The sequence below is a fragment of the Electrona antarctica genome (assembly GCF_951216825.1).
Source record: "Electrona antarctica genome assembly, chromosome: 5".
Lineage (NCBI taxonomy): Eukaryota > Metazoa > Chordata > Actinopteri > Myctophiformes > Myctophidae > Electrona > Electrona antarctica.
In genome coordinates, this window is record NC_136810.1 from 40,778,853 (window position 1) to 40,803,569 (window position 24,717).

Below are 24,717 nucleotides of genomic sequence, written 5' to 3' on the forward strand. Positions count from 1 at the left end.
ACTGGACACTTGAGATTGATGCTCCGCCAGGATTGTATATTTAAGTTCTAGTAAAAGTAACTCCCCAGGTCTTCTTAAACACTGCTCATGGAGAGTCTTCCTAGTTCCCAGTGCAGTTATTGTAATTACTGAAGCTGATGGCAGGTGCAGTTCCTTGGTCGACCCCTGTGGAGGCACATCATGTCCCCGACTGCTGACAGCGGGAGGCTATACCTTCAGGGCTTCCCACACAAACCTTATAGAACATACTCACCTTTAACCACATCAGCCTGTGAGTTTGATCTTAAAATGAGCTTATATAACCAATGGCTCAAAATAGAACAGGATTCTCATCTTTCATATAACCAGAGAAGAAAGAAGATTAGTATACTGAGCTACCTCATAGTATCACCTGAATACTAAGTAGTGGTAGTAGCAGCAGCAATGGTAAAATCCTGAATGTAAATGTAACTAGAGTTACATTTACACACAGACATTTGCTGTGTAATAGCAGCTGTAACAAGTACAGTAGGTGCATTAAAAACTTTGCAATTACATTTTGCTACACAATAGCTCTGCTTCCATTGCTTCACAGACACTACTGCTGCTGGTAACGCTTGTCTCCACCACCCCAGCCTCCACCTTTTGATCAGAGTCTGGCATAGGCTGAAGAGTCTGGCATAGGCTCTAATATTTGTGAATTTATGTCTGCTGATTCAAGCTAAATATCATGTCAATGTATTGCTTACGTGTAAACTGGATGTTGAACTGAAATTCTCGTGTGCATGGCTCTAAAGTAAACTAGAATTCAACGTTGCATAGCTCTAATCTGATTCAATGTGCTTTGGCTTTAATGTTAAATGCATTCAAATTGTATGTTTCAAGTTTGCATGACTCAAGTTTAATCTCATTAGCTGTCTTGATATGTGCCTGTTCTTGTATACCCAACATAAGAACATCTCTCAGTGCGGAGCCTTTAACTCCAAGTTTAACTGTATTCCATTTGTTGCAATGGTTAATCTACTTTGACCTGAGTGTTTCTGTCTGAAACATTGTCTCTCACTGGACAATATATTTATCTATCCTCTGCACCTATTTCCTAGGTGCCAGGATGAGTGCCCTGTGGGCACCTATGGCCCACAGTGTAACCAGAGGTGCGACTGTCAGAACGGCGCAAAGTGTTACCACATCAATGGAGCCTGTCTGTGTGACACAGGCTTCAAAGGGCCCAACTGCCAGGAGAGGTTCTGCCCCCCGGGTCTCTATGGACTCATCTGTGACAAGTACTGCCCATGCAACGCCACCAACACAATAAGGTAAGTGAGACATCACATCAGCATATGGTCACACACACACAAAGACAGACAGACCAACTGACACATCTGCCCCAATTACACAATATTCCGCCAGAATGCCCTGAAGCGACCTCCCCTCAGAACCTCATGAATAAAGACCTCTCCAGCTCAAGTGTGCCTCTTTCCAGTTCTTTACTTCCAAGTCAGTACACGTTTAGAAGTCTGGACACCTCTTAGCCGTGTCACACAGTTACCTTTTAATCGCGACCTTTGCTTCATTCATTATTTCTCAACAGCATTCATAGTTAATGGAATGTTAATGCTCTGATTCTGCCTGAACTTGGGCGCTGAAGCTGTATAAGTAATCACAGGATGAAGGAGAAAAGGGGCACCTCATCCATCTGAACTGAGCACACGTACACGCAGAGATGGATGGGCTGCTGTCTGTGGAGAGCTCACAGTTTGACTGTTTCCCTGGAGATGGTGAAGTCTTGACGCTCATAATGTCAAAACTCTCTTCTGTGCATCTCTTTCTCTGGTTCCCAGCTGCCACCCTCTGTCTGGCGAATGCACCTGCTCTGCAGGATGGACAGGACTCTACTGCAATGAGACCTGCCCGTCTGGCTACTACGGAGAGGGATGCATGTTGGCGTGTATCTGCGCCAACGGAGCTGACTGCTACGGTGCCACAGGTGCCTGTGTGTGCGCCCCCGGATTTATGGTGAGTGTTCACGTGACCACACGGCGGCATAGCCATTCACAAGCAGTCTTCAGGTCTCAAGCACACACTGGGTAACATTGTGGACATTGTTTTATGTCTTGCTGAGACTACTAGTCATTATTGGTATCCCAATAAGTGCATGAGGTTGTTTTATGCTTTGATATTTTTAAAGAGAGAGAGAGAGAAAGGAGAAATCATTCTGATTTCATTTTGTTATAATTTCCGAAAATGTAATTATGCTTTTGTCCTGCAAAATGTGACCTATTTGATCTGATCTGATGTATGATAATATAATTATTATTAATATTATTATGTCCTTGCATAAGACATAGGTACAGTATAATCAGTATAACAGTATAATCTACTGTATTTATATGTATTTGATGTATTACCTTGTGTTGTTCTTGCTTACTGTAAGAACATCGCTCTGGATTAAGAGCGTCTGCTAAATGCCTAAATTGTAAATTGTACGTTACCACCTGCTGTAAAAAGCAGATTTTTCCATAGTGGACATGAAGGGAGAAAAGTACAAATAGTACCTAATTTCCTGTGTATAAAATTAATCACACTAATTAACAGTCATAATGATGCTAGAGAAATAGATTTGTTATACTTTTTAATTCTACAGTAAGTACATTCTACACAAGTAAAATAATTTAACACTAACTTCGGTTCCAATTTCATAACCTGAGAATAAGTGAAATTATTTGATTATCTGTTTATCTCTATAATACCTTTCGTTTAGAGTACCATTCCAAATCCTATATAGACATTAAAATCCTGTAGAACGGTTTTCCCCCAAAAAATAGGCGATTCTTTCAGGGAGATGGCTCTGTATTGTTTAAGATGTAAGTTAAGTTGTAACTGTCTGTCTGTGTCCCTTTTATGCCCATACTGTATATGAACTGAAGTTCTGTGTCAGGCATGCCCAAATAAGGAGTCCATGCCAGTTTATGTTCTCTGATGTCATATTGATGACGTCAGAATACTCCATGGGGATTTGTGGTTTATCTACTAGAGTGGTGCCCGTTGGGCACTGGCCTACTTGGAATGATGCAATTTGCAAATGCATAGTTATTATGTCTGTGTCCCTTTTATGCCCATATATGGAGTTATTTGTCAGACATGCCCAAATATGGAGTCTACGCAGATGTCAGAACATCATTGTGATGTCAGAACAGGCCAGCTCCACATATTCATTGTGATGTCAGAACAGGCCAGCTCCATATATGGAGATCTAGGGGTGATGAGGTTGGGCCCTGTCCAGAGCCTGGGCAGAGGCTTTTGTGCTGGTTCTGGACAACCGGTGATCCAACGAACGTGACTCCCTGCACTCCCTGTAGTGGTGTGGAACGTGACTCCCTGTAGTGGTGTGGAACGTGACTCCCTGTAGTGGTGTGGAACGTGTGTGTCAAATTTGAAGTCAGTGGGGCAAACAGTTCTCGAGTTATATGGATTACAGACGTACATACACACTACACACATACGTACTGTACACACAGAGACGTGGTGCATTTATATTAGGATATCTTTGGACATCCACTGATCCAACCGACTTCCCACTTTGTGCATCATTCCTCTGCGATATGCTTGTCAAGTTTGAGTTGTTTTGTAATTTTGAGTTGTTGTTTAGAACATATATATATATCGTCCCATATATGGGACGATATATCTCGGTGGGTGTAGACAAGCGGAAGTCCATGCCCTTGACGTGATGCTGATTATGTGCGCATGTATAATGAGAGATGTAGGTCATTTTTTAGTCTGAGAATTGTACCTCCAGGGGTCTTACTAGATTAAAGCCATTTGTTAGCAGACTCAATGTCATTAGGTATAATGGGAATCTCTGACACATCTTTCTGAGTTACATTTAAGGGCGATGTTCTTCAAGAAATTATCAAGCATTGATTTAAAGAAAACTCAAAGGCATTCTTCTCGTTCTGGCAGTGGATTTCAAATAGAATATAGACGCCTTATCAGACGACGTCACACTGATAAGAAACGGCATGCGCGCGCATAAAGGCAGCAGAAGAACACCACCTCTCATAAGATGCAATGGAAAAGTTCTAACTGCACTCACATGTAAAAAATGCCCCAGATGCTGTTTTTCTCCCAGTGTGGAGGAAGAATGATTAGGATTTTTATTGTGATCTCTCGCCCTTGAAATATATAATCCCTGGTTTCTGTTGTGTTTGAACAATAATAGAAATTCAAAACAGTTGTCCTCAAAACCACACATCCAGTCGCTGTCATAAGAACGGGAGGTGCGCTCATGAACACGGCAGCAGAGCCTATTTGTGCACGGCTGCACGCGCACCTGCAGTCCATCAAGTATAATTTATGCTTCGTCCCACGATGGTGTCGCGCACGCAGACCTCTACGCTCACAACAGTCAAATCTGCGATGCGATGTGAGCTTGTATATCAGCTGTTCTCTGTGCGCAATACTGTTGGGCTTTGAAGTATAAATGTCTCCTAGGGTGCACTTCACTAGCCAACTCACAAGAGGAGGTTGAATGGACTGAAACCAGCGCTCCCCAAAACAACAGGTTTGGAGATCTGTTGGGAATTGATTACATGAAACAGTCACCCGTGCGCCCAGTCCCAATGTTTGTAAACAAATAATTGGTCTATAGGAACTAATATCTGGCTTCGGAAGTGTTATGTGTTATGTCAGTGGGCATCCGTAGCCCACTCAGGTATGATGAATGACATCTGATGTATACATCTGATGTACATCTGATGTACCTTTCTGGAAGAGTTTACAGTACACCTGTTTACATGTTCAATAAAACATTCTATATTACCATAACCACAAAGCCAATAGAGCGTCGCAGTCCCGCCCCCTACCATGGCCCAGGAAATGATTCTCCATTCATTTTCCTCATAGACATTTCATTTAAAGACGGTTACGCCGGTTACGGTTACGCCGCGGACAAAGCCAACTCGAGTCGTGACAACTCATGACAACAAACACAATATTTTGGACCAAACAAATAATTACAAAGAAGAAAAACAACAAAAAAAGTGTTGTAACCTGCCGTTTTTTTCTTCTTTCTAATTATTTGTTCCGTCCAAAATATTGTGTTTGTTGTCATGAGTTGTCACGACTCGAGTTGGCTTTGTCCGCGGCGTAACCGTCTTTAAATAAATACTTTCCGAAATGTCTATGAGGAAAATGAACGGAGAATCATTTCCTGGGCCATGGTAGGGGGCGGGACTGCGACGCTCTATAGCTAGAGCTGCCCTATTGGCTTTGTGGTTAAACCATTTTCTGGTTCTATCGTTCCAGACCCCATTCATTTTTCCCATAGAGATTTCCACATTTATTTAATATTGATAAATTATAAGTATTTTTGGAAATCTCTATGGGAAAAATGATTGGGGTCTGGAACGATGGAACCAGAAAATGGCTGCCACTGTTATGCCCTATTAGATGGCCATCCCATGACATGTTAAGCGTAATGATAATAAATGCTGCAGGATGGTAATTACATGGTAGTTAATTGTATAGAGTTAGGATTCGGTGAAGTGAATATCATTAACCCATTAAGACCTGAGGTAGATTCTATAAATGCCTTTGGGTTTCAGTAGTATAAATCAGTAGTTCTCCAATGTGTTCGTGCCAAGGACCCCAAATTGATACAGTATATATTTGGCTGCAGACCCTCATCTGAGTATGTTTTGTGCCAGGTACCCCCAGATTAATTCTCAATCAAAATTATTCATAATCTTTCAACAACTTTACATTTTATATGCTTAGCATTACAAAATTAAGGAATTTAGAAATGGGATATTTCCAAATGGTATCTGAACAAAAATGGATATAAATAATTGTATTACTTAATTTCGTTACTGTCAATATTAGATTTTTCTTTTCATTCTAGTTGGATTGATCAAATTAAAATAAAAGGTAGTTATGAAGTGCCTCCGCTGTCACGTCGGTGGTTAATCAGCCTGTCAGTGATTTATCTATAAACAATGACCACTCAGCCATACATTATCCCGTACTTCTCTTGCTGATGGGCCTATTGATTTGGAGTGTTATACCTCATTTGTATGTCTACTCCAGTGATTCCCAACCTGTGTGCCGCGGCACTTTAGTGTGCCGTTTGAAATGGCCAGGTGTGCCGTTTGATTTGAACAAAAGTAGCCTCGGAAACCCAGACGTTTTTATTTCCAGGAAGAAAAGTAACTCTGACCCTCCCCCGACAGCAATACATACTGGGCTGCGGTCCATTGTTGCATCATTATTGTTGTTGCCCATCCCCGCCAGTCTAACGACCCTCAGCCATAGAAATGCTAATGTATGGCTTTGCTTACATGGGGACATCTCCTGGCACGTACTGTATAAAAAAACACTGCTTGCCTCTGTGCGTTCCAGCCTGCTTTTCGCTGCCAGTGTCTTTGAAGCTGACCTACAAGCCCACACTGTGTTGCAAAAGCAGCTGTGGAGGGCTTACAAATCGCCGGGGGTGGAGGCAGACGGCAGTAGTAACGACAGACGAGTGAGACGAGAGAAGCAAAGTAGTCAGGTCCTTCATGTTTCATAATAACGCTCGCTGTTGTCATACTTAGTGTGGTTAGTGTGGTTGCCCTAACAGGGCAACCAGACTATTGTTGTTGTAAATGAGCGATACTTTACCGCGCTACTCCTCCCACAGATTTTTCCGCACACACTCGAGCCATATGTCAAATCGACCGGCTTCATCGGGAATCGTGTGCTTGTATTTTGCTAAGAGAAATGTTGTATAGTTTAATTGATATTAATTAATTAGATCTCCATAGACTTACAATGGGAAGATCGAAGACTAATTAAGGCTCCAATTTAAGTATTTTTTCCCTCGGAGACCGTAAGCGCCATATTTACAAGACTTGGGGGAGGTTCATAATAATTATGAAAATCAATTGGAAAGGAATTACATCAGTCGGCCTGATGGTGGTGCTATAACAGCCCACTTTACGTTTTTCCCTATAACTCTTGAACTGTATTTTTCCATGGATTCCTTGGGTCATGACGCATCTCCCCTTATAGGCCACCAAATTGAACACACATGAATTTGAACACACTTTTTGCTCCTCCTCCTTTTTCATTTTGTCCAAATCTCTCAAAAATTGGTACACATGATCTCCGGACCTATCCGATTAAAACACCACAGGCAGAATTTTGATCGGCCGTAATCGGCTTCCGAAGTTAGTGGGAGGGGCTTATTTTTCAAAACATGCCACAAATCATGAACCAAACGTCCAATCCACCCCGCATTTGAATCAGATTTCGCGGATGGTTTAATCAACCAAAGAGCTAAAAGCAATTCCATTTTCATCCACAGGGGGTGCCGTAAATGCGAAACATGTAACCATTTGTTGCAAAAACATTAGATTTTTGGGGGATAAATCCCCTCCGAATTACTTACACATGATCACAGGGGTGACTTGCCATTGTAATTGGCTAGCAAAATTAGTGGGAGGGGCCTATGTAAGCAATTGCGGCATCCACACTTTGCAATTTTTGCGACTTTTCTAGTATATGTTTTGTAATTCTACAAAGTAACTAGTAACTAAAGTTTTCAAATAAATGTAGTGGAGTGAAAGTACGATAATTGCCTCTGATATGTAGTGGAGTAGAAGTAAAAGTATTGGAAATTGGAAATAGTCAAGTAAACCTACAAATACCTCAAAATTGCACGTAGGTACAGTACTTACTTTACACCACTGTCGATCGGCTATATTCAGCGAAAGATTTCCCCACAATAAGGACGCTGGGCTTTAAGTGGTTTCAAGTACAACAGTTGTTTGACTGTTAAGCTACTAAGTGTAACATTGTAAAGTACTCAAATAGGCTACTGTACTAAAGAACAAGTTTTAGGTATTTTTTTTAAAATTTCTTCTGTATTCAATACTTTTACTCCTACCTCACTTACACCTCAGAGGAAAATATTGTAGGCCTACTTTTTTTTTTCCACTACTATTTGGGAAAACTTTAGTTAGGCTACTAGTTACTTGTAGAATTAAGATTTTGAGTATCATTACAAAACACGCTAACCACTTCAGCCGTATACATATTTCGGCCATTTGAAAATAGCAGATCGGCTATTTTAAAAGATTTTTTTAATACATTTTGACAATTATGAAATGGGACACTCTGCGCAATGAGTACTTTTACTTTTGGTACTTTAGGTATATTTTTTGCACTTTAGTACTTTTAGTCAAGGTTCGACTCCCGATCCCGACAGCCTTTACTGCATGTCACTCCCCCATCTCTCTCCCCATTTCCTGTCAGCCTACTATAAAACAATATAAAATAAAGGCGAAAGCCGCAAAAAAACCCCCAAAAGAACAGATTCTTCATCTTGATAATCTAATTGGTTTAAGAAGCATAAAGGAAGGGAATATTCCCTTAGTGTCTCTTTGCCAAAGAACAAATAGTACCCTCGAACTGGCCCTGTCCAATCATGCCGGTCACTGTGTCCAATTTCCTGTAAACAGACGGGACTGTCAGGAATTGGCAGTGGTAATCGGTAACTAAAGTACATTTACTTGAGTACTCTTTTGAATACTTACGTTCTTTTTTTAGCATGCACTTCTATAACAATCTAGTCACTCCAGTTCTTTGGTCGCTCAGGTGGAGGTTATGTAACTCGATGGAGAACACCAGATTGATCCATTTTAAAAACAGATTCTTCATCTTGATAATCTAATTGGTTTAAGAAGCATAAAGGAAGGGAATTTGCCATTAGTGTCTCTTCGCCAATGAACAAATAGTACGCTTCTGGCGCATGGAAGGACTAGGCTCTGTGGGTTGACTCCTGTCCAGGCCCCTCCTACGTCTCACCAGGTCCACTCCTGCTCTCACCAAGCCCAGGACCTGTGCGTTGCACCAGAGTCCCAGCACCAGGCACTTCATTCAGGAGTGGTGGATTCCTAAGCCGCAATGTAACATGTAAGCGATTGCGGCAACCCCACTTTGCAATTTTTCCAAAATTGCGACTTTTCTAGTTCAGTCAGACAACTCACGAATAGTTAAACCAATATTTATTGCAGAATGAGTAACAAGTGTGCATATGATATTAGATTTGGCGTTCGGCTCTGCTGGATTTCTCCCTGCTCGGCATGGTTAAGCAATAACACAGAATATAAAGAGCAGGGAGATAGATATACAATAACCCCCCATGGGGAACATAAATAGCAGAGCCGTGGTGGTGCTGGGGAGGAGGTGGGAAAAAACATTGCATACAACCGGGGACCATATGCAGAGGAAGGCAGGAAGAGCATGCAGACTGGTGAGCTTAAGTAGCCCGCCCAATTGGTCAGCTGACTGCCGCATCGGCGAATGACGTGAGGGACTGCACACACTGTACACCCACATAGTAATGCAGCATGTTAACCCCTTGAGTATAGTATGCGCCTTGAGCATGGCATGAACCCCCTTGAGGTTGTCTGAATGAACTAACTTCGCAAGCTACGTCTCATTTCAGTCAGACAACTCACGAATAGTTAAACCAATATTTATTGCAGAATGAGTAACAAGTGTGCATATGATATTAGATTTGGCGTTCGGCTCTGCTGGATTTCTCCCTGCTCGGCATGGTTAAGCAATAACACAGAATATAAAGAGCAGGGAGATAGATATACAATAACCCCCCCAACACACATACTTTCGGTGAACTCTCACCGTTGATCCGGGCAGGTGACCCACTATGGATACACAGTGACGAAATGCAAATATGCATTTCTGGAACCTGCCGGATATGCTAACCCCCCCAACAAAGCAGAACCGGAACGCCCTACGGGAATACTCAACCGATACACATCCGTGCAGATGTCCCACTGAGAATAGTGACGAAATGCAAGCTATGCATTTCTGGATTTTGCACGGATATTTTAACTTTTACGTGAGCTATGTGTAGCCATGACTGCACGCCGAGCCGTGAGGCTTACCTCTTGAGAAAAAATAATGTGTGGGGCCCCGGCCGATCCCCTTTTTTCTTTTCTTTTTTCTTTTTTCTTCTCCCAGCATGAGAGACAACCATCTGGGATCGGCTGGGGCATACTAACCTTAAGCTTAGCTGAAAAAGGCCTGCTTGGCTGCGCTCGCCGATAGGCCATTCCTCTATTGCCAATAGAGGAATATTCTACGCTGCTGCGCGCGTGTAGTGCAACCATTCACCGTTATGCCGACGTCCTCAGCAAGAGGAACGCCACCGGCCCTCTGTCAGCAAGAGGAACGCCACCGGCCCGCTGTTTCTCAAGCTTGAGAAGAGAAGCGGTATGCTGCTATAGCCATTTAAGCTTGAGGCCATTCCTCTATTGCCACTATAGAGGAATATTCTACGCTGCTGCTGCTGCTGCTGCTGCTGCTGCTGCTGCTGCTGTTGCACTACACGCGTGTAGTGCAACCATTCACCGTTACGCCGACGTCCTCAGCAAGAGGAACGCCACCAGCCCTCTGTCAGCAAGAGGAACGCCACCGGCCCTCTGTCAGCAAGAGGAACGCCACCGGCCCGCTGTTTCAGAGCCGCTATGAACATAAGCTTGAGATGAGAACCGGTATGCTACTATAGCCATTTAAGCTTGAGATAACGACCTGTAAGCATTCCACCCAGCGACCACCGTATATGCAAGGTAATAAGATTACCATTCCTGATCGGATACAGCACTTGCATTCATTACATCCTGAATAAACAACTGAAGCTCTTCTGATTAGATGCACATAATGATTCATGGGCAGCTGAGGACCATGGCCTGAGTTTTGGTTGGCAACTGGCGCATCAGCGTGGCAGTAGAATCAGGAGTAGCGAGGGCATGAGCTGAGAAGACCGATAGCCCTGGCTTAGGCAGGGCTCGCGCCACCTTACGGAGTCCAGAACGCAGCCAAAGCAGGTTGCCCAATGCAGAACTAAAAGACACAAGCAGAGACAGAGTTACTTATACTTCATCCTGGCTGAATGATTAAAAGTGTGAATAGGGGATCCTAAGCACGGATCGGAAACAGAGATCATGCTGAGGGTCAAGATCAGCAGAAGAGACTTCCCACACCACACGAGCCCGATAAGCCGTTTAAAGAGAGAGAAACCGATATTTAAAGAGAAAAACCTTAGATCTTAATCCTAGTCTATTTAGACACCCACGTGATAGATGCCCCTAATGAATTAACTTACATGAGCGGCATATGCTCTTCATGAGGCCTTTGAGCAATTGAATATGAGCTTAAAGAAGTTAAAATAGCTTCATGTCATGCAGACCCGAGAACTGTTCAAGACCACCCTCGTCCAGAACTGGGATGAGATACACTACTATGTTCCATACGAGCAATCTATAATCATGCTGCAGAATCAACAGCGCTGCAGGGTCAGGGTGATGGTGATGGACTTACTTCTTCGCAAGATACTAGAACCATCACTTTCGAAGAAACCCCAACCGACCAACGCCAGCTGAAGAAGCATTGGTGAATCTCCTGACTGAGCGACCTTAGGACGTCTGAGACTTGTGCTGAAAGAAAGCTTAGGACCAAGAGAATATCTGAGGGTCATGAACCTGTTGAACAAATGAGCCACAGATAATAGATAAAACATGATCTGCTTTGAGAGAAAGCAAGATATATGCCTGTCCTGTATAGCCACTTATTTTTGAGTGGTGCAAACCACTCCAACAACCAGCTTGTCTGTATTTGTGTACCTGTATACCTACGTGTCCGTGCAAAGGTGAGCATGGTTACTATGGTTAGTGTGTGACGTCACTGATATAGCTGATCAGACTATATAAGACCTTGCACCACTCAGTTCACACGGGTGTGATTTTTATTATAATAATTAATATTGTTAATACATGTATTAATTTATTTAACATGACACTAAACAGCTTCTATGAGGAAGCGATGACAGATAATTGACGACATCGATGCCATTACCTATGAACTTATACTGCATTCATTTAGATTGCCATCCAATGCCATTTGAAGCAATAACTAAGAGGAGCAGAAAAACAAGCCTTGCAGAGTCATGAGGCCCGGGGCAGGAGCCCAACTCTTGATTCAGAAGTGTGAGGCGGATTGATGTACACGTACAGCCCCTGGACGTGACACTGGAATGACGCAGGGACTTACTCCAGTCCGACCATTGATGCAGAGTGCCGAGGATCGGAGGAAGCACTGGGTTCCCATTTTCCCGGAGTCTTTGGTATGACCCAGCCGGTGATCGAGCCACAACCTCCCAGACCCTGGGCGGACTCGACTAGCAGCGAGGCCCCTGAGCTGGTACCAGAAAATGAAGGCTTACAACAGATTTCACCTGATAGTAGCTACCAAGTAGCTACCAAGCGGCCACGAAGAAAATCGGTCCCATCCCTACTAACTGCAACGTTAAGTAGATTAACAACAAGATATGAGTGAGCGAGTGAGCGAGAGGCCAAGGGTGGCGGGGGACACCCGACAGTCAGCCAGCGCTCGGAGGCCCCCTGAGGGTGGAGGCCCGTTTCAATTGAAACTGGAGAAACAAGCAAAGGCCTCCTATGCAAGTTGCAACTAACCCAAACTTATGATATATCCACTGCGGAATTAAATAGACATTAAACGTCATCACTGTGATATTTGCCTAATGCTGTTACTCAATACTATAGTGGTACTGAGCGACATCAAATCGATTACTGGTCTGAATACAAACTGGCAGACTACATTTCCCGGCTGCACCGGGGAAAACACAACCAATAGGGTGTACCAAAATCTCCTGGAGGGGGCATCAACACATGTGTCACATGGTAGTGGCCGCCATACTTGCTGGCTTGTTTGCATTGAGAAAAACAAAACAAAACTGACCTCACAATGGTGCAGACTTGCTCAGTAAATAAGTGCCACAGCAGGTCACGTCGAGGAAATGAGCCAGAAAACGTAATTAGATGTTCAGCTTTCCAGCATGGAGACAGCATCAAGGAACCCAGATTGACGAGTTTACAAAAGACATAGAATGGCTTGGATCGGCGCATGGGCGCAGAGACATAATGTTCAACAAAGTATCTAAGCACAGCCGTGTTTGTTCACAACATTTAACTTGTCCTTGTAATGTATTTGGGCCCGACGTGGTGTTGGTTCACTATGTTGTCGCCAAGAACGAGCTTAATATTTACAAATACATACCACCGTCACTCTATTCTGAGTGATGTGGGCTAGAATTTAATGCCCACGAGAGGGCCGTCCCAAGCTTTTCAGACGCCACCCCCTCTTGGTGACGTACACGTTTTCACACGCTATAGGTCGCACAAGCACTGCGACACGGAAGCCAAGCTTGCTGCGAACATAGACATACGTCTATGGCTGCCTTCCTTCATCCCGGGTCCCCTCACGGATAAGTGATGAATTAATGTTTAGGAGTTTCACTTTAGAGCTCCTGGCAGTGGATGTTAGTTGTGCAGAAATGAAGCAATACGCAAGCTGCTAGCCTACCGCCTTTTGAAACATCTTCAGTCCCACAAAGCAACTGCCATTACCTAGTCCTACTCAAGGACTGATCAACAGAACATACAATATGAATCTGAAACATTAAAGGTGACAAATGGGCAATGGGACACACGGTGACAAGACGCTATATATATATATATATTGACCGACAGCTAGATATGCTTGAAGAGGCGGACGGAGGCAGCAGTTTGTTAAGGCTTTTAACTCTTCTCCAAGACAGCTCAACCCGGATAGTGAAGCTGAGACATGATACAACGAAAATAAAGCACTAATTAAATGATGCCCATTGAGAAATACGTCCGAAAATAAACAGCTAGAAACAAATCTACAGATCTACAGCAGTAGACAGTAGGCTATGTCACTTGACATGAGATTACTGCAAATGCATTTGCAATTTTAACCTACTTTAGAATGACGCTGCACATAACTGAAATGGATTGAGATGAATTAACCATAACGTATGATACTGTCCTTATGAATTGGAAACATGGAATAACTTTAAGATTAATAACTATGCCACATATGACTTGACAGTCAGAAAGCTCTTCTAGAGCTGCATAAATGTATTAGTGTTAACCAGGCATAAAACTGAAGCATAATAAATCACAGGCAAAAGGGTGCTAGCTTTAGCATTAGTTTAGCATGAACAAACCCTCATGGCAATGAGGAAGCCTCAACACCACATGGCTACAAAAGCACCAACCTATATCAAGATTGCAATTAAGGTAGTTACCTCACAGACAACACTTTCCAAAGCACATATAGAAAGTGTTTTAAGGAATACTTTGGTAAGCAGAGTGTGACTGAAGTCTTGCTCCAAAATGAATGAAACTGCTAGGAGACAAACAGGCAGCTGAGTTGCCAGATCTTGAGAAAGAAAGCAACCAGGTGTAGAACCATCCTGTACCCGACTAGGACTCGCCACGTGACAACTTAACTTAACAATATATACCCTACTGACTACGACGACTTTGAAACAATACAGTTCATTGGACAAGGTCATTTGGATCCATGACAGAACACCAGAACCGAACAATTGACTTACAGAAAACAAGCCCAACATTGCTTATAAAAGCGGACGTGGCAACCACTGCACATGAGTTGAGGACCCATCACTGAATGGGAGAAACACTGCACCTGGGCTGACTTGGCAAAACATTAGCAAAATGAGAACTTGGCTATAGAACACATACCATGTTACAATAGAAGCTGCAGCACTGACTGCGCATCCGGCTTAATTACCAAAACGGGCTATTATGAAGCTTGTTGAAGCCACATAGTAGAACTCAGCAGCATTAGCAGAATCATATCAAACTCAATATTTGCATACAACCTGCAGGCCCTTATCACAGCAAGGACAGTAGCTGAGAAGCATAATTTAAGCAGAAGTAGCTGCACACACGGACAGCAATAGCAGCAGCAACAACCACGAGGAACAAAAAACATCGCATACAACCGGGGACCATATGCAGAGGAAGGCAGGAAGAGCATGCAGACTGGTGAGCTTAAGTAGCCCGCCCAATTGGTCAGCTGACTGCCGCATCGGCGAATGACGTGAGGGACTGCACACACTGTACACCCACATAGTAATGCAGCATGTTAACCCCTTGAGTATAGTATGCGCCTTGAGCATGGCATGAACCCCCTTGAGGTTGTCTGAATGAACTAACTTCGCAAGCTACGTCTCATTTATATAAGTTTCTCAAACGTAACTTTCAAGTCTTTCTTGCCTGACTGCGGTGAACAAACATGTGTGATTCTGATGCAGCATGTCCAGATCGCGAGCGACACCCGCACACACAACACAGACAGACACTAGCAGTGACGTCAAAAGTGTGGACTGCATGTCCTCAAACTTTGTTAATCATGCGTGACGTTATGAAAGCATTTGTATTCGCATTGGTAGTTCAGGAAATACAATATATAAATATTAAAAATATATTTGTTAAATATAAAACTTGCCATCTTGTGTATATGAGAGCAAATATGTTGTTCTGGTTGTGTGTGGAATAAGTATATACTGTATATATATACAGAGGTGGACAGAGTATTCAACCCTAGTACCTCAATAAGAGTACAAATACCACCTGTTTTACTCCACTACAGTAAAAGTAGTCTAAATGTTACTTGAGTAAGAGTAAAAAAGTATGTGCTTTTAAATGTACTTAAGTATTCAAGACTTTCTTAGACTTAGGCCTTTGTATTCCTTTCGGAACATAGGCCATTGATGAGTCGTTTCCACCCTCGTCTGTCTTGCGCCATCCTCTCCAGCTGTTTCCACGTCAGTCCCTTCTGTTTGACATCTAGCTCTGTGCTCCTTCGCCAGGTGTTTTTGGGTCTCCCTCTGCTCCGTTTTCCTTGTGGGTTCCACGTTAGTGCCTGTTTAGTTATTGCCGTTTTGTTTTTTCTTAATGTGTGACCAATCCAGCTCCACTTTCTCCTTATCAGCTGTATCTCTATTGTTTCTTGTTTGGTGCGTTCCCATAGGTTGATGTTGTTGATGCGGTTTGGCCAGAAGATCCTGAGGATGCGTCTTAGGCAGTGGTTGATGAATGTCTGCAGTTTATTGGTGATGTAGTTGGTGGTCCTCCAGGTTTCTGATCCGTACAGTAGTACGGATTTGACATTGGAGTTGAAGATTTTTAGTTTTGTATTGAGTGAGATATTTTTGGTTTTCCAGATCTTATTTAAGATGTTGAATGCTGCTCTTGCTTTCCCTATTCGTGACTTCACATCTTCCTCTGTCCAACCGTTCACTGCTATCACACTTCCCAGATATGTGAATTTGTCGACCTCTTCCAGTGTCTGGCCTCGGATGTTTATTGGATTTGTGCTTTTGTTGTTTATCCGCATTATTTTGGTTTTTGGTCCGTTTATTTTAAGCCCCAATCCGGCTGCTGTGGTTTCCAGGAGTTGGCATTTCTCTTGCATTTGTTTGTGGGTGTGTGAGAGTAGTGCAATATCATCCGCGAAGTCGAGGTCTTCCAGGTGTTCTGTGAGACTCCATTGGATGCCGGTCTTTTTATTGTGGGTTGTTTGTTTCATGGTCCAGTCGATGCACAGGAGGAAAAGGAAAGGGGAAAGCAGGCAGCCCTGTTTCACCCCAGTGAGCACTGCGAATGTTTCTTGTGCATGTCCCTGGTGGAGCACTTGGCATTGCATGTCCTGATATGTGTTCCTAATGATGGTTATGAATTTGGGAGGGATTCCATAGTGTGTCATTAGGTCCCACAACAGTTTCCGGTCTACACTGTCGAATGCCTTTTCAAAGTCGATGAAATTGACATAGGCAGGTGAGTTCCATTCTATGGATTGCTCGATTATGATCCTGAGGGTAGCAATTTGGTCACTGCATGATCTTCCGCTCCTAAAACCAGCTTGGTTTTCTCTCAGTTCGTCATCGACTCCCTTTCGTAGTCTCTCTAGGATAATGCGATTGAGCACTTTGCCTGGTGTTGATAGCAGCATGATCCCTCGGTAGTTGTTGCAATCCCTGAGGTCTCCTTTTTTAGGAATAATAGCGATAAGACCGCCCTTCCAGTCTGCTGGTATGCTTTCCTCTTCCCATATTTTTTTAATTAGCTGGTGTAGCATGGTGGTTGAGGTTTCGACATCAGCCTGTAGGGCCTCCGCGGGGATGTCGTCTGGCCCTGATGCCTTACCACGACGTAGTGCCTTAATGGCCTTCTTTACCTCAGATCTTGTTGGGGGGTTACAGTTGATGTCAAGCAGGTGTGTTGCTGGTGGTATTTCTATCTCTTGGGCAGGGGGTGGTCTGTTGAGCAGCTCCCTGAAATGTTCTGTCCATCTTTGCTGTTGTTCCTCCTTAGTAGTAAGGAGTCGTCCCTGTTTATCCCGGACTTGGGCATTTGTCTGCCTAAACTTTCCAGCTAGTTTCTTGGTGGTCATGTATAGCTCCTTGAGGTTGTTTTTTCCAGCTGCTTCCTCCGCTTCTTGTGCCAGGGCCTCAATGTAGTTCTGTTTGTCACATTTAGCGCTTTTCTTCACCTCCTTGTTTGCTATCTCGTAATCTTTGTGGGCTGCTGCCTTTTTTGCTCGGGTTTTGCATTTGTTTAAAATGTCCTTTTTTGCTCTCCTTTCTTCTACTCTTCTCAGTGTTTCTGTTGACAACCAGGGTTTGTGGTTTGTTTTCTTTTTCCCCACCACTTCAAGACATGTCTCCTTCCATATGTTCTTCAGGCTGTTCCAGTGTTCTTCCACTGGTATTCAAGAGTAAATGTAAATTCAGGCCTGGACTGGCCACTTGACGTACGGTACAGGGCATATGCCCGGTGGGCCGCCCAATGAATGGGCCGCTCCATTCATTTTCTGCACATGGAGGGATGTTTTTCAGTATAAAAGTGGTGGTATTAGGCCTTGTTTGTTTGTGTGAGCCTTGACAGAGCGAGGCGGTAGAGTATCTATCTGTGTGCCGGTTGTGGTGCCAAATGTCAGGGCTGAATTTTGCACACACACACACACACACACACACACACACACACACACACACACACACACACACACACAGGTAGCTCACATCATATGTACATCGTGTTAAGATGTATTTAAGTATCAAAAGTAAAAGTATTAAAGACCTTTTCATGGTACAAAGAAACAACACAGCCACACATGTTCTCTACTTCTCTTTACTTTCAGAATAATGCAGCTTTCAAGTACAGCTAGTTCAGCTTATTTCAACCCACCCCCCGCATATCTATCTGGGATTTTTTGGCTATGAAAAGTGTGCCCTTGCAGAAAAAAGTTTGGGAAACACTGGTCTAGGGGTTGGAAACTACCTTGGTACATCTGTTGTGAAAACAAATTCCCATTGTTCCGACATTCCATTGCTCCGAAAATACTCTTTGAAGTTGTGCCCTGTCCATGGTGCTGAATCGGCTGAAACAGGTCTCCCCCAAACAATGTTTGGAGTGTAGGCTACTGCCGTTTTGACAGTGACAGTGAAACACCCTTCCGTCTTTTGTGGCCAAAGTTGTCCAATATATGTATATATGTAATATATGTCACATATTCATTAATTTCTTTAGTTTTACATATCGTCGCTGTTGGGGAGGATACCAAGTAACTCCATTTTTGAGGTTTTTTATTTATTTACGCTTATTGAACACCCTTTGTGTTGTTCAAGAAAATATTGAACCAATGAAAAGTATCAAAAACCGCTTCGGAAAGAACCTCTCAACTCCATTGCATCCTCAAACTGTCTGTAAAACCACCTAACTCCACCCCCTCTCCCCTGTGTGCCACAGAGCGCTGCTGCAGTCAGATTCATGGAGCGGAAGATTTAGCGAGGCAGTTGTGATGTGTGGGCTGGCCCGTTGACCGCAGGTCCCGCTTGTTGAACCGAGGGGCGGGCGGACGGGTGAAGGTTTTCAGCGCAATTATCGCGGGGCGGGCGCGCCGGGTCAACCCCCCCCCCCCCCACACACACACACACACACACACACACACACAAAGGAGGAAGAAAAAGCATTCCGGTACCTTCTATCCCTCTCCTATTCTGTCTCTCTCTCCCTCTCTCCTGCTCTCCCGTCTTTCTCCTCCTGAAATCATCTAGCTTGTTCAATGTGTTGCTTATTTGATCAAGTATGCACAGCTGCCAATGATATCCTCATTATACTGATATCCTGACCCCGGCCGCTGCATGTCAACTTTATTTGAATGTCTCATGTAATGTTGTAGGGCAGGACACTCATGTATGTAGGTCTACGCAATTATATAAAAGACAGGGAAAATATGAATTGTCTATCCTAAAACCAAACCTGTATGGGGCTGAATGTGCTATGGTTTTGTTCGCTCCCATTTCATCAATTGATTGTAAACACAACGCTCTCTCTCTCGCTCTCGCTCTCGCTCTCGCTCTCGCTCTCTCTCTCTCTCTCTCTCTCTCTCCCGGTATATGAAATTTAGCCTACATACTCATCTCAATGAATTAGAATATTGTGTAAAAGTTAATTTTCTTCCGTAATAATTAAAAAAGTGAAACTTTCATATATTCTCAATTAATTGTACATAAAGTGAAGTATTTAAAACCTTTTTTTTGCTTTAATCTTGATGATTATGACGTACAGCTCATGGAAATCAAAAAATCCTATCTCAACAAATTAGAATATTTTACGAGACCACTAACAAAATGTTTTTTTTAAATGAGACATGTCGACCATCTGAAAAGTATGTTAATGTATGCAGTCAATACTTGGTCTGGGCTACTTTTGAACAAATCATTTCATCAATGGGGCGTGGCATGGAGGTGATCAGCCTTTGTCGCTGTTGTTATGGAAGCCCAGGTTTGCTGCCGTAAATACATTTGTATTGTTGAGACTCATGTCTCACACCTTCCTCTTGACAATACAACCTAGATTCTCTGTGGGGTTCAGGTCAGGCCAGTTGGCTGGTCAGTTAAGCACAGTAATACCATGGTCAGTACACCAGTTACTAGTAGTTTTGGCACTGTGGGCAAGTGCCAAATCGAGGAAAGGACAATTAGCAATGAGCTTGTCAACATACTGAGGCACAATGTACTCTAAGAAAATGGCTGTGTTGAAACCATTGTTAAGTTTTCACTGTCAACACCAGCAGATAACATGGCCAATATCATCACTGTGTTTTGTCAAGTCCAGAGTCTCAACACAATTTATTATTACAAGAAGACGCATAAACGCGGGAAGCGAACAAAGCTGTTGTGGCAGTCTGACACACACACACGCACGCACGCACGCACGCATGCACGCACGCGCGCACGCGCACGCGCGCACACACACACACACACACACACACACACACACACAGACCTCTGTATCGTTTCAATTTCAGTTGCCCTCTGGTGGCGGGCGGGTGGTGTTACAGTGTGACACACAGACACACAGACACACACACAGACAGACAGACAGACAGTTTTGGCCAGCTTCTATAGTTAGTGCTCACTTCGTTCGCAATCACTTCGTTCGCAATCACTTCGTTCGCAATGATATTTTACAGCACTGTGTGCCTCCATACATTGACAAGCTTTATGTTGATGCTGAGCTTAATTTTCAGGCAGCACTTGGCACTTGCCCACAGATCCACAACTACTAGTACTAGTACTTGAGAATATATGAAAGTTTCACTTTTTTAATTATATTACGGAAGAAAATGAACTTTTACAAAATATTCTAATTACTTGAGATGGAGCTGTACATGCAAATTATTCTTTCAAAATCAACAAATGGCAGTATATGTACTTAAAGGGATATTTGCCCTAAAGGATAATTGTATCGTCTACTCAGGCTTTCGTGAACAACCCAGACAGTTGCTCAATCCAATATTTTGATATTTGATATTCATTTTATCAGACACGCCGTAAACCCATTGTAACCCATTGATTAATTTAAAAACACCTGTCCTTGGTTCTGGTGACTCATATACTGCTCTCCTAATACGTGAGGGGGCCGTGAATTTTCAATTACTTTATATTTATATACAAAAAATAAATGAAAAAAGTAACAATAGATTTTTGCTCCCTACTCTCACACTTCTGAAGCCGTCTTCCGACTTTGAGCTCCTAGAAGGCTCTTATTCATGTTCAGTGCTTGGATCGGTGGGCTTTGATGCCTATTGCCTTTGAACCATTTAGCGCAGACCATCACTCACCATCAATCACCTTCATGTTGTCCCCGATTTCTATGAACACATCATAGAACACGTCATCACGTCATCACGTAACATAGGTGTTTTAGGGATTTAGACAGGTAACCAAAATACCAACTTTAGTGGGAGAACACCCCTTCCCCACTGCTAAATCCCCAAATAGTGTATTTAGAATGCTCGAACGGAAATGGAGCCCACAGTGTCTCACTCGCCTGTTACACTCTGAATAATAAATAATCTGTCCAACCTTGCACTTGACACTGATCAGAAAGTGAGCGCTATTAGCTGGGCTTATAGCAGCCTAAAATTGATTGCTATGTGCTGGAAACCACCCCACTCCCTCTCCTTTCGAGTGTGGCTGTTAATGTACTTAGATATTGTGTACTTAAGTTGGAGTTATCGACAGCCCATGTACATGGAGCAAAGGAATCAACATTAGAGATGTGGAATTCGGTCTCTGTGAACCTGGGGTGGGAGGGAGTGTGTTGTGGTCTTGTGCTGTGCACCCAGCTTGATCGGACTAAGAATATTTTAATGCATGATTAATTAACCTTTGATAGAGGAAACTACATACAAATGTATAGTTATAAATTCTTCTATTTTCGTTTTAATAGGGGAGATAGAATCTTTTAACAGTGAATTATGAAAATCAACAATTAGTACCAACTTAGCACAATTAGCACCTCACATCATTGCTAAATTGTCACAGTAATCTTTGTCATTGCAGTCATTGTAACATTTATCAAGATTGACATGGCTAAATGTAATTCATGATTACTGGAAATATGTTGAGGTTTGTATCTCTAATTAAGCAAATTAATCTTCATTGAAGTGTATTATTTAACTTTTCATGGTCTATATAGTTTTTGAATTGTTTTAAAATGTTAGTCAAATAAAAGCAAAGTAACTTGGGAAAAAAATCGAAATAAATCGCAGAATCGATTCGGCACCCAAGGTATCAATATCGTATCGAATAGGGAGGTAAGTGAAACGTCCCACCCATACACGTCATTGTAGATCTGATATTTTTTTAATTTGTGATTTTCTTTTTGCAAATCTTTGAATATAAATATGTTACAGTACAAGTGAGAAACCAGTACAAGTGAGAAAACGGGGCTAGGAGCATATGAAATAATAAAGTATTCAGAGGTCTTCATTTCTCCCCATATTAAATGGATCTGCTCTATTACCACATGGTCTTCACTTTACAGGAGAGTCCTTGTTAAATTATTCCCTCTCTAGTGAAGCCACTTAGAGCCATCAATAATACATCGGTGTGTTGTGGAATGTATTTTACAAATCAGCCTGATATGTACATCAACACTGACATGTGGCTTTTGAACGATGAGGTTGCCTATTATGAGCTATATTTCTTTTTATTTTTTATTTAAATTTTTATCCCACAATTTTGCAACGCATTTTTTCACCCAGTGTCAATTTTCTAATGTAATCCTGGGCGCTACACTTCCTCTGCCTCCATCAGGCGCCCCGGAGGATTACTGCATGTTTTGTGAGGGTACCTACCCCAGGGGACACAGGGAGAACATGCAAACTCCACACAGAAAGGCCCTTTCGCCAACCTCGCCTCGGGTATGGGCACTGATGAAACCCATTGTAACTTAGCGTCCCCAGTGGGAGTAGAACCCAGGACCTTCGTGCTGTGAGGCGACAGCACTACCAACTGTGCCACCGTCCCTATTTCTAATAGAAGCGTGAAAAATATAATCTTTGACCAAAATACGTTTCTACTTTAGCTTGAATTTACTACCACACTGTCACTTTCTACAAGGGCCAAATAAGTTGGCTATCTTCAATCGCTTTTCTCAATTATATGTTCGTCATCAATCTGAAGTTACAGGTAGGAACGAGAAAGGTACTTTTCTGCCAACACAACATTTCGGGTTGAAATTGCCTGTGTCTTACAACAGGCCATTGTGTTGAGCCGAGCTACCTAGCGGGGCCACAGACTGTGCCTTAATTTGCTCCACCTGTTCTCTGTGGTGGATGCTGGAGAGAGCTGCCAGATTCATTAAACAGACCTAGAGGGCAGGAGCTGGATAGGAAAGCAGGCTGTCAGATGGGAACAGACACACCTCATATGGAGGAGGATTGGTGTCTGTGTGTGTGTGTGTGTGTGTGTGTGTGTGTGTGTGTGTGTGTGTGTGTGTGTGTGTGTGTGTGTGTGTGTGTGTGTGTGTGTGTGTGTGTGTGTGTGTGTGTGTGTGTGTGTGTGTGTGTGTGTGTGTGTGTGTGTGTGTGTGTGTGTGTGTGTGTGTGCGCGCGCGTGCGTGCGAGCACACGGACTGTGCGTGCGTGCATGTGTGTGTGCCAAGGGGTCTGAACCACATTGATGATGGCGTCTGTTGCTGAACCAAGAAATTGATTCTTGTAACACCAAGCTGCTCTACAAAGAACCCATGCACTGTTTGTCAGGGCAAACAAACCTGTGATAATGGCTAGCATCAGTTAACGTGTAACAGGCTTCATTTGTTGTGTGTGTCACATGCATGGCAGGTGGTCATTATCCCACACTCCCACAGTACAGCACAGGCTTTTACATTTAGCATCTTTCCATACAGAGTATCAGCTTGCCTCTCGCCCAACTCTATTCAACTCTTCTCGACCCACTTTAGCATTGTATTACCATTGGAAAGACGCCTTATGACGGTGGGGACCTGAGCAATGGCTGTTGGCAAAGTCACGTCCCCCAGGAGGACAGTTGAGACCCCCCACTCCCGCGTTTTTGTTCAGCAGTCCCATCGGGGGAGAAGCTACCCAAGTGTTAGCGCAGGCTGAGCTCCTGCATGCTTGATTTAGCTCTAGTAATTGGACATGCACTTTTTGACTGGGACAAAATTATTACATGTAACATTTTCTGACATTGTCCTCTGCAATTTGTCGCATGTACTACTCACTGTTGCACTTCTGCACTGTGGGTGGACAGTTTTTTGACACCCCCCCCCTTGTTGATTTCTCCTATGCGTCAAATATGAATGTGTTGGTGACATTGATGTGGATTCCAGGGCGAAAAAACAAATGATTTTCCTTCTCTCTCAGGGCTTCCTAACCTCATCAAATGGTTCGTGCGGCAGAGATTTTAAATTGGCAGCCGAGCATCCTGCACATAGCTTACAGGGAGGGAGACTGACTGGTAATTAGTGGTGCTATTTGCTTCCAGTCTCAATGGATACCAGGCTGATCAATGTGGTGTCAATGAGAGGCATGTATGAGTTTAGAGCCCCATAGCCAAGGACAACCTGCCCGTGTCTCCATGCATCTTGGCTCTGCTGCTGCCACCTCCGTTGGCAGCATGGTTGCATAAGGTCTTGTTCCTCTCACACTATGGACTGACAGCCCCTGTATTAATAATGTCTCCTCATATAAGGACTTCTATCCCTCTCAGCTCAGAAGGAATATGAATCAGTCGCCTAATGAGAGAGCTGCCTTTCCCTTCCTGAGAGCTAGCTGTCCAGCCATTGGTCCCTGCACCATGGGGGTGAGACCGGATGGAATCCAGCGCAGCCATGGATGCAACGAAATCCATGTGGTCATTTGTGGCTCAGTGACCCTTTATCCATGAGGCCAGTTAACCAGTAAATTGCCTGTGCCCTGCCCAACGTCCACATTTTGCCT

The 24,717-nt window shown here is 43.4% G+C and overlaps 1 protein-coding gene across 4 annotated transcripts in view; it reads left to right on the forward strand.

Annotated features, from left to right (window-relative positions):
- The window catches only part of megf11 (multiple EGF-like-domains 11), a 136,729-nt gene that overhangs the window by 66,695 nt on the left and 45,317 nt on the right, over window positions 1-24,717 (forward strand). For all 4 annotated transcript variants that reach the window (XM_079500660.1, XM_079500663.1, XM_079500661.1 and 1 more), the window contains exons 10-11: window positions 1,083-1,295; window positions 1,821-1,995. In XM_079500660.1, coding sequence (XP_079356786.1) covers window positions 1,083-1,295; window positions 1,821-1,995 — 388 coding nt within the window. The remainder of the gene's footprint in view (window positions 1-1,082; window positions 1,296-1,820; window positions 1,996-24,717) is intronic.